This window comes from Aplidium turbinatum, chromosome 9 (assembly GCF_918807975.1).
Source record: "Aplidium turbinatum chromosome 9, kaAplTurb1.1, whole genome shotgun sequence".
In the NCBI taxonomy this organism is placed as follows: Eukaryota; Metazoa; Chordata; class Ascidiacea; order Aplousobranchia; family Polyclinidae; genus Aplidium; species Aplidium turbinatum.
Window position 1 is genome coordinate 11,809,805 of NC_137480.1, and position 11,366 is coordinate 11,821,170.

The 11,366-nt window shown below is 36.1% G+C and overlaps 1 protein-coding gene across 1 annotated transcript; it reads left to right on the forward strand.

The window, feature by feature from the left end:
- The first annotated feature begins 1,102 nt into the window (after positions 1–1,102).
- Positions 1,103–8,580, forward strand: LOC145777004 (large ribosomal subunit protein eL24-like). Its single transcript, XM_082588268.1, has 4 exons — positions 1,103–1,193; positions 1,789–1,975; positions 7,706–7,842; positions 8,366–8,580. Exons 1-4 carry the CDS (start codon positions 1,189–1,191, stop codon positions 8,499–8,501), a joined length of 465 nt encoding a protein of 154 aa, XP_082444394.1. The 5' UTR covers positions 1,103–1,188; the 3' UTR covers positions 8,502–8,580.
- The last annotated feature ends 2,786 nt before the right edge of the window (positions 8,581–11,366 follow it).

Here is an 11,366-nt window from a genome sequence, read left to right on the forward strand (position 1 = left end):
GAAGCAAACGTTAAAGCGTGCTCGAAAGAGAAATGATTTCCAAACACAAAACTGTAGCGATCCATTATTTCATCATGTAAGTTTTCCTGCCTTTTACTACAGTGAACTAGTTTAACTTAAATTTATTTTCTAGTGTTTCTGTAATTTTCCATGTAATCTGCCCCCGAAGTGAATAAGAAAAAGGGGGACTGATAATATAAAATGATTTGTTCGCATTTGGCGACAGCTCATCAGATCTAATCAGCTCAATTACACGAAGGAACTCAATCAAGCAATCAAACCAGCTCAAGCTGAGCTCAGTTCCGAAAAGATAAAATAGATTATGTAGTATGTGACAATTTGGACGACTGTTGAAATGTGAACATTCGTAACCTTTGTTTCGTTATTCTACAATGTTTAAATTCATTTTTGCTATAAACCCACAACATTATATGAACACCTTCTGATAACTAAAAATTATAATTCGAATACCGGTAATAATTGTGTTGAAATTGGTTAATGGAGTCAGATAGCCAAACTAGATAAATTAGATAGATAGAACTTTCATCAAGCAGTTAGACAGCCTTAATAAAAATTCAAATTTTATACAAATATCCTTATACGTTAAATATAACGTAAAATAATTGTAACCACATTTTTAAATATTGTAACCTAAATAAATATTACCACAAAACAATACCTTTTGTACAAAATACATCACAGCAAAAGCCTACGGTAGGCCTACTTATCCTATTTTCACATTCGATCCGAAGTGTAGGCCGTACGTTGAAACAAACATACAAAATTTCAGTGATTGGCTACCGGTAAGCACAACCTTAAACAACAAAATTTTATACAACTACCTTTATAAATACCTTCAAAATTTCATACAACATGCTACTACTGGTAGCGGCGCTGTGTTGCTTGACTAAATGCAGCACAAATTTAATCTAATAAATGCGCTTTCTTTTATTAAACAGCTTCAGCTTTTCAATACATCACATATCTGCTTGTCAGTTATATGTAACAAACTTTATTTTGCGTTGTGATGGTAAGAACTAAACAAACTGAACTAAAATTTATATTTGTTTGTCTTTGCAACTGTCCCCTTTGCCTGTGCGCAAACACTTTCCAGAACAGCTACAAAGAAAACCTGTTGCCCATAGTCTCAAACCAGCCGACTTCCTTTTTTCACGGCACATCAGCAAGATGAGGTATGTTGTAAATCTAATTTGATCAAGCCAATATGCATCAAAATTTAGCATTTGTTTTTTTATGTTATGTGTGGAGTGTATCAACAATCTAAAAACGCTTCCAACGAGGTGGTCAAAAGTAGGTTGTGCTTAGTAATTACACATTTGGGCCATGATTGCATAGAGAGACTCATTAGAAAACTTCGTCTTCTGTTTCAATACCATATGATACTATTTTGGTAACTTGTATACCAAGCGTGCCAATATATTTTCTGCAAGCCTAAGGATACAAAAATGCTTAACAGAACGATTAACTTCCAAAAAATTCTATGAACATTTTGAGCAACATTTCTTCGTCTGATTATGTTATAAAGCATTTGTGTTTAAAATGCTTTTAGTTAAAGCATTGACAAAAAGTTGCGTGCAATTGTAATGGTTGTGTAGGTTTGGCCCTAAAATCCCAAACAGCATTCTCATACTGTTATAAATTGGAAAGTTTAAAATCGTTAAGACCCATGATAATAAGTTTCTTAATATGTTTGAGATGTGAAGTTTTAAATAAAACATTATGCCTAAGATTAGTTCAATTTTTCATACTTTATATGCATCGTTGCAGAACCGAGTTGTGCCAGTTTAGTGGATTGAAAATATATCCCGGTCATGGGAAAAGGTATGCAAGAATTGATGGAAAATGCTTCAACCTTTTAAATAGTAAATGTGAGGCTCTGCTTCTGAAAAAGAAGAACCCCAGAAAGATTGCATGGACTGTATTATACAGAAGAAAATATAAGAAAGGAATACAGGTTTGTGATAAAATTGTCTATACTAGTGTTCAATTACACTGTTAGCATTAGGCATTCCAGTAGTCACTGTCTAATTGATGCATACCAATATTGCTTTTGTACAATAACAAAAATTTTGGTATTGTTTTTGTGTGTCTTTTAACCTAGTCACATTGATATAACATAGCTGTTTACTTTTGCGTGTGTATCCCTGTTGATCTTAATATTGTTATTATCTTTATTAGTTGTTTACTGTATGTGATTGAAAGATGAATAAGCACTCTGCTTTACAACATCTCATATATTATTATTATGTACCAGTGTTTTAAGCAGTTTTAATGTTTATACGTACAGTCTGAAATCATAGGCTAATGGCTATAGCCTAATTCCTGCATACACAACTTCGAACTATCCTATAGTCTTGTAAGTTTTACCAATTTTAACAAATCAATTTTTTTGTTTGCAAGCATACATTGGTTACCGTACTTTTGTAGCATACTTTGGAAAAGCAATTCATACTTTGGATTTGTTGTAAAACAGCAGCTTTATGCTTTAAATTGAATGCAGAACTGCATTCTGCCATAACTTTATCGTATATAGTAGCTATAGCCCCTGAGACCATTGGCCCACTTATTCAAGCCAAGAGCTCGCCTTTTTGTTTCATTTTGTGCATTGATTTGCATCCTTGGGTCATTAGTACAATCTGTACAAAGTTCCATAAGGTCTTGGTTCACCATGACTTATCTGATTAAAACAGCTCATTCCTGATTTTTCTGATTTTATTTCTGCTTCTTTTCATATACCGTATTTAATTGTACTTCGTGTTATATTGAGCACCAGCTTTATTAAATTCTACATATTCTAAATAAATCAAGAAAATGAAAAGAATTAATAGAATCAATTTGAATAAGCTTAACTGAAGATGATCTAGCTACTAGCTGATCAAAATCGATTTTTAGCTATTCATGATTGAACTGACTCGTGTGAGAATAAGTTCCTTTGCATTATTCAAAATAAAGACTGTTTTCTATATCTTTTTAGGAAGTGGCTATTTTTCCACAATCAGGTGTTGCCAGAGTTAGGATTAAAGTTAGGAAGGGTTACAGTTAGGAATAAGATTAGGGTATTGATCTTCCCGGTAGGGTCATTCCATGTCAAATGACAGGTACTGTGTAACCATATGTCTAAGATTTCCCTTTACTTTTAATATCTTGTTGCCCCTGCAAAATGAGGAATGATGCAAAAAAAATTTCTTTCCAAACTTGTTTCGTTCAAAAGTTAATCGCATGTTGAAATCTTAGCCACTAGGTGAAGATTTTATGTGTGAGCACACCCACGCTCTACATAAAAGGCTTATAACTTCATATTTACTCTAGGGAGAGGTCCCAAAATTGGTTTCTGGGGGTTTCAAGGGTCAAGGAATTTGAATTTGAAGTCAAAAAGACAACGCCTTCATGTTCAAATTTCAAGTTGAAATGCTTTCAGCAATTTTTCAGTTATGTGACTTGAGACACCTTTTTCACAATGTTGAGGCGGAGTTGAAACCAATTTTTTTTTTTTTCATGAAATGCCACTATTCTTGTACATTTCGAAATTTTTTCTGCATCATTTCGAAATTTTGCAGGGGCAACAAGATATTAGAAGTAAAGGGAAATCTGAGACATATGGTTACAAATTTGGTTTTTTCCTATCATTTGACATGGAATGACCCAGTACTAAAAAAAATTTCCAAAATACAAATTTTTGTTTTCAACAGCTTTAAACTTTTCTCAAATTAGAGCAGAATTCCTTATCTGCCAACACTATTGAGGCTATTATTACACTATGTAGTGTAAATATAGCCACAGCCATCTTTTTAATTGTAAGAAATGAAGTTTAAGTTTTTCAATTGTGTTAAAAATTTGTATGCCAACATGGGATGGAACCATGAATAGAAAACATTTGATTGCTACGCAAAATTGCATGTGAAGTAGGTTTGCTGGATGTCAACATTGATTACAGCCTACTGATTTCTACAAACAAGCAGTTTGATGAGTTAATAATGACAAGTGCTTTTGTCACATCTGAAGAAATTACTGTGTATTCAGAGCACTGTAAGCACTTGCACACTGAACATATTGTCAAGATATGGAAATGGTACTAAGTCTCCAAAAGTACTTGTTTGATGAAAATATGTTGCCAGTGTGTTAAAATTTTGATGTTGCCTACAGTGTTTTAAATAAAATTTATTCAATTGTGACATACTTTTGGTATCAGCTCTTCAGTTCACCAATATCTACAGCACTTCTATCCGTTTGATTTTGTCTTCTTTTTTGATTGGTATCATGTTTAATTGTTTATGATGCATGCTGGAACTTACGTTTTGCAAAAATATATGCTTATGAGTGTGTGATCTCTATACTCTTAAGGAGGTTGCATGTGTAATGTGTATATTGAGAAATTTTAATCTGGTTACATTGGAAATGCTGTATTTTGTTACCTTATTTTGGCACCCATTTTAATAGGTCCATGAAAACAACTGATTGGAGCAGATCATAGGCGCCTAACTATTTTTTTGACCGTGGGGGCGAAAGCGTGTTTCATCAGCAGCAATGTAAATTCAGCAAAATGTCACGCAGATGGATGACGTAATTATGTCGTCACACTAGGATTGCTTTTATTGCCACACTCGGAGTTATCGCGACGTTCGACCTATCGGTACCGTTAATTATTATAAACAAAACTCGGCCACTTTAGTTTTAAAAGCAAAGGGAACGTTCAAATATTACGTAACGCCTTCGAGGGGGAGGGGGGGGTTTATGCAAAGCGTTACGTTAGCGTCACATCGGGGGGGAGGGGGTTCAAGCAAAACGTTACGTAACGCTGTCGAGTACGGAATGGTAGTTTTTTGTGCTGAATTCGTAGTGAAAAAGCGTTACATAGGGGAGGGGGGGATTAAAAAAAGCGTTACGTTGGCGTTACATGGGGGAGGGGGGGGTCAAAAATTCGGAAAAAAAGCGTTACGTAATATTTGAACGTTCCCAAACACATGCCATGCGTCTGCGTTGGCTAGCAACGAACTAGATTTATTAGCATGAAACACAAGACGAAAAGGTATACTGTAAATGGAATGAAAATGGAATGCAAATACTAACTTGATCATACGCTTGAAAATATACCTGTTGAAAGTAAAATCATTCATGTTTACAACAATTCAACAGCACCTCACCTTGAATAAATTTAAAAGTTGCTGACATCCATAAGCAGCCCTTGAAAAATAGTTACTGAGAGACGTATGATTGAGTTTTCGACTTGACATTGCTCCCTTTTCACTGCAATATCGCTACAATTCGCATATTGATGCGCATATTGCCGCCTTTGATCGGGTTTCTATGGCAACGGTCGAGTGTGCGCCATGCAGTTAGTGCGAGTCCGTTGCTGCGTTGATTATGCGGCGTGTGCGCAATGTGGTTTGTTCCAGCCCTTGTCGTGTTGGTTAGTGGTTACCTCGGGCCGAGACTTCAAGTTTATTTTCACAGCGAGCGATTCACTGCAGAGGTTTCGACTTTCGAAAGCGACATCGAGTCTGTTTGCAAGCGCATAAAGCTAAACGCATGCTCCGTCTACGTAGCAAATTGTGTTATTTTTGGGTGTATTCAACATCTGATGACATTGAATCGACACAAAAATGTAGATTTTTGCTATGTCCCAGGCAGCAAAATCAGTCATTTTTAGATTGATTCGACGTCTGCAGACATTAAATCAATGTAAAAATGACAGATTTTGTTGTCTGGTGTGGGATTGTAGCATCCTACTCGTTCTAGTGATTATTTATTGCGAAGCTGTTGCGGTTTGCATTCAAAGAATGTTTTCCTACTGCCGACCGCTAGTTCATCTATTGTTTTATGTATCAATACAGCATAAAAAGTTGCCCCACGTAGAAATATGCGTGGGGGCCTGGTCCCCACGGCTTAGGCGCCTATGGAGCAGATCACATACTGTTGGTAGTTTGGAAGGCTTGTAAACAATGTAGAATAGCTTAGCTATTCAGTTTGGCTAGTAGATTTTTCACAAAAGCAATGTCCTTTTCATGTCTTTGTAACTTCTATATTCTGATGCTCAAACCACAATGTTTGCTTTAACATAGAATCCAATTTGTTTCCATTTGCTTTTTGTTAAGAAAATTGTTACTTTAAATTGTTGAACTGTTGCCTTATGGATACATAAGTTAGCACAATGCAAACGTAGCATTGTTTGGCTGAAAACACTGTAATGCTAATAACATGTTTTTACATAAAAGCAAACAAATGTAAACAGTTTTAAAATATTTATCAACAAAATAAATATAATAAATGCTATTCATACTACTAAAAGTGCTCAGTGCCAAGCGGAAAGTCAAAATGGATATATATACTGTATTAAATGTCGCTGATCTACCTACCAATGTTTTATGTTGATCGTTTTCTTTTAAACCAAAGACAGGCAAGACACAACAATACCACAGGGTTGAGCATTACAACAGTATATATTTTACATATTTACAAAATAGTTTAACATTCAAACGTTTTCGGCTTAACCTAAGCCCTCATCAGGAATCTAAAATATTAATAAAATGCAATAAATTTCAACTTCTTGAAGGTAACTAGCTAACTAATTGTAAGCATCAAGAAATACGCAGCGGTTAAAAGCAATAGTGTGGAAAACAAACAGACGGACGGAAAACAAAATTACATTAGAAAAAGGCAACTACATGACTACAAACGAATTAGCACCACAGGGAACGTGATCCATCTAACTTAGTAAATGTTTAGTAGAAAGGACGCGCCACCAGCAAATAATTGTTTGTTTAAATTTGGGTTGTAGCGTTTGATTAATAGCGCTTCCTGAATTTTTGTGTCAAATTGGGATTTGCCTTTGCGTAAAATTTTAAATGAGTCAGCAGAGAATTTTCGATTTGAGCAAAAGGAACACTCCATAATATGGTCTTTGATGGCACTTTTCTTTAAGTCTCTAAAGTTCAAATGCTCCCGTACTCTCGTGGTCAAATGTCTGGTGGACATACCGATGTATGTCAATGCCGAATCACACGGACATGTAAAACTGTATACGACATTTGAACAGAGAGGCGAAGGCGTCTGGGACTTTAGTTGAAAATACGAACTGATTTTGAATGTTTTATAAACAGGAAAAACGTCCACATCAAATTTACTTTTCATAAACTGTCCGATTTTGCGAGCAAACGTTTTAGAATCTTTTCCCACAAACGGAATAGACAAACAATGCTTCATATTTAACTCATTTTCAGCCTTTTCTTGTTGGTCGGAATTCGTGGAGATAAAGCGATTCAATATTTTTTCAAAGTATAATTTTGGATAACCATTATTATAGAACATTTCTTTTAATTTCTCTGTTTCAATATTAAAAAGAGCATCATTACAGCAAATCATTTTAGCCCGAGCTAATAGGCACATGATCAGACCAGATTTCCATTTCGATGGGCATAGTGCATCAAAATTCAAAAACAAACCAGTATGGGTTGGTTTGCGCCATACCCAAGTATCAAATTCGGTAGCATTAATTTTAATTTCAACGTCCAAAAAAGGCAAAGTTTCGCGTGCTTTTAATGTATGTAAAAATTGCGATTGTAGTACTTACTGTATATTAATAAACCCCTGTCAGGGTTTTTCATGCTGGCAATGCACCAATTCGTCTCGGCTGCAAAATATAATTATGAATTATTACAACTTCTTACTATCAAATTTGTTGCTTTAGGAAGAAGTTGTAAAGAGACGAACAAGAAGAAATGTGAAATTCCAACGAGCCATCCAAGGTGCTTCATGGGGTGAAATTCTAGCCAAGCGAAACCAGAAGCCAGAAATTCGTAAAGCTCAGAGAGAGCAAGCGATAAAGTGAGTAGCTACTTGTGCTTAAACTATGGAAAAAGAGATGTTTTATTGTTTTGATGTATGTGACGAACTAGTGTATCTTTTAAGTGCATGATATCAGTAGTCTAACAAAGGCAGCTAATTTGTTTTATTTAGTGCTGGAGCCTGGAGTAATGGTATTGCTCACCGTACTTTTTATTTTGTGTAAACAAAACAGTTCTGGGTCAGTGCTAAAACTTAGCTTCCGTTGAACACACCTCAGTACTTCTGCGTTTCGTCTGAAATAAACTCTCGTGAAGTATTATCTAAATGGATCAACGTCAATTTATGCAAAGAATTGAAACAAAACCCGGAAGAACTGAGAAGATTGATCTGGAAGTTGCCAATGTGGTGACTTTCTGATCCATTTATGTCTTAAATGGACACTTTAATAACAAAATGGTGCGAAGCGTACGGCTGTACGTGTTATTGTAATTGTTTGACGCTTTCATGTATGTTTCTAGGTTGATATGTTTAAGTTTTTGTTGATTGATGTCATTCGCTTTAGGGCTGCGAAGGAAAAGAAAAAGGCCGCTGAGCAAGCCAAAAAAGTCAAAAAAGCCGCGACTCAGAAACCTGGACAAAAGGCGAAGGTGGCGAAACAGGTTCGGGCCGCCGCTCCTCGCGTAGGCGGGAAGCGATAAATTTATTTTGCGGCTTGCCACAAAGCACGACATGTCTGCTTCTATTTGGACATGCAAATACAATTTTTGTCTCCTCGTATTCTGTTGTTTTTGGGAAAGTTATGGAAGGTTTTCTTTAGAGCAGTGTTTCATCGTTCTGTCCCATTCTTCAGCTATTACGTGTTCATTGTGAGGTATTGAATTACAATAGAAATATGGTGAAAATAATCCTTGGGTTCATTAATGAAAGATTATTCAAGTGGTACTTAATTCTAAGGAATTTTTAGGAAACAGTCTCATAATGGCATGTGAAAACTACAATATCATTGATTGATTTGATCTTTATCCTCGGACTGGGAAAGCTTATACTTTCGGTATTATGCTGAGCACCACGCAGGCATGAATATCTAAAGACATCTACGGCAGGCATGCACAACTCAAAACAGTACACGGGCCGTTTTAGGAAGAAAAAATATTTTTCGCGGGCCGCGTGCTAACGTTGTAACTAGCGTGTAGCCTATTTTATATAATGTGACCGATTAACCGTCGAATAAGAGATATCGTTGAGAAGATGGTTACTGTCAAGAGACGGTTGCCTCTCGCACTACAGTCTCTTCTTCATTCGTTCAGTCGTTTACGACTCTCGGTCACTCTATACGTCATCTTTCTCCACATCTCTCGATCCCACGCAGCCTCCTTCAATTCATGCACTCCCATACCACTGTCATGTACAATTGTGTCAAGCCATCTTGTTTTTGGGAGCCCCCTTTCTCTTCCTTCCCTGACCAAACCAAGCATGATGTCTTTTTCCATTGATTTGCTTCTCATTATGTGGCCAAAATATGAAAGTTTTTGCCTGACGATTCTAGCTTCTAGGGATATGTCCGGTTTAATTTGTTCGAGAATTTTCTCATTTGTTATTTTGGCTGTCCAAGGAACACGCAGTAACCTTCTCCAATACCACAATTCAAATGCGCCAATCTTCTGTCTGTTTTGTTCATTGTCCATATTTCGCATCCGTAAGTTGCAATTGGGAATATAATAGTTTTGATCAGCTTCTTTTTTGTTTCTAATTTTATATCCTTGCTCTTCCAAATGCTATTCATTCCAACAAATGCATTTCTTCCAGCGCTATTCTTCTTATCTCTGGTGAGTTATTAGAATTCCAGCTTATTTTTGAGCCTAAAAATATGAATTCATTCACTGTTTCAATTTTTTGATTTTCAATCTTGATATTTATGTTTAATATCTGCTTTACCAGTTGTTATAATTTTTGTTTTTTTGATGTTGAGTTTCAATCCAGCCCTTTCACTTTCCTTTTTCACTTTGATGATTAAGTCTTCAAGATCTTGTGCGTTCTCGGCCAAAAGGGTAGTGTCATCTGCATATCTCAAGTTGTTTATAATTCTGCCACCGATTTTCACTCCTATATTGGAATTATTCAACCCTGCTCTCCTCATGACCATTTCTGTGTACATATTAAATAGAGAAGGAGATAAAATGCACCCTTGGCGTGTTCCTTTTTCAATTTTAAACCAGGCTGTATTTCCGTATGCTGTTCGAACTGTAGCTTCTTGATTTTCATACAATGACCTTATGAGTTCTAGCAGGTGTATTGGCGTTCCCATGTCTCTCAGACTACTCCAAAGAATGTTATTAGGCGAGTAAGAAGTGACATTGGACCCGGACATTTTTGATAACAACCATTTTTTGGTCACAGGAGGCTTGTCTGGTAGTCAGACCGACGATTCTAAAAAATCGGACCTAAGAAACTGCCGCAAACCGCATTTTAAATTTGCATAGCGCGCCATCTAGCGGTTGTAAATATTTGCTCTAAATAAAATGCAACATATGACGCATATATACACGTAATTAACAGTCACAAGAAGATAAGTGTATTATAACTATTTAAAAAGGTTGTGATCATAGGTGTCGGCAGGACAGGGGCACTAACCCCCCTCCCCTGGGTTATGATTTTACGTGTAATTTGCTTGCAAGAGTACAATTTTCCAAAATCGGATTCGCCTTCCAGGCAAATACTTTCCCATCAGGTTTTCAACCAATCCTATTTTATTTTTTTGATTTCTCTAAATATTTTTCCGCCGTAGGCGCAACAACCACTTACATCAGACGTTAACAGTATTTTTTTTCACAATTCTCGCACCTCACCAATCAAATGTTACTTTAAATTGAGAACTTTTCTTACCTATGTAAAAAAAAAATACCTATGTTGCAGCTTACAAGATGAATTTGGCTTCAAAAATTGTGTTTTTGCAACCCCCGCCTCTCCCCCAGCCCTGCACTTTTTCTGCCGACGCCCATGTTTGTGACGTATTTGGCCATTTATTACAATTTAATAATTTTCACGCAATTATAATTGCCTACGTTAAATTGTAATTCAATGTAGGCTATATGGCACTTCAACAGCATTAGCAACTGAAACAAATGATGATACAACGTTGGCAGATGTAGAATCAACGTATAGGCTAATACAACGATGAACATCAGCGACTTGAGCGATTAATGCTTCAACAGAAAAGGCAGCGTGTATTTAATATATGCGTTCACTTTCATTTACAAATCATTCATTGCAAAAAAATTTTACTTGCAAAAACTGCCACAGTAACAATTTGAGGTCCCGTTCTAGTGATACAACTATTTTTATTAAAGTAAATATACTTCTACACTTACAGCTCTTGGGTATCTTAACACTCTAAAAGTGATGAATTTTCACACTGAGCGTCACAAGCACAGTGAATACTGCGTTTAAAGCCTTTCTTGGAGCAACCACAAGGTGTGCATAAACGTTTAGCGCTCCTGCAATTGCACCTAATTTCTTTCAGAAAGGTTTTGGGTGATCATTCATTATCTGTCATTATTGGGACC

What these genes read in the sequence shown, in the direction of transcription:
- LOC145777004 (XM_082588268.1), top strand. An exon ending in AATATAAGAAAGGAATACAG is followed by an intron (nt 1,976 to 7,705) that starts GTTTGTGATAAA and finishes TTGTTGCTTTAG; the next exon opens with GAAGAAGTTGTAAAGAGACG. An exon ending in CAGAGAGAGCAAGCGATAAA is followed by an intron (nt 7,843 to 8,365) that starts GTGAGTAGCTAC and finishes CATTCGCTTTAG; the next exon opens with GGCTGCGAAGGAAAAGAAAA.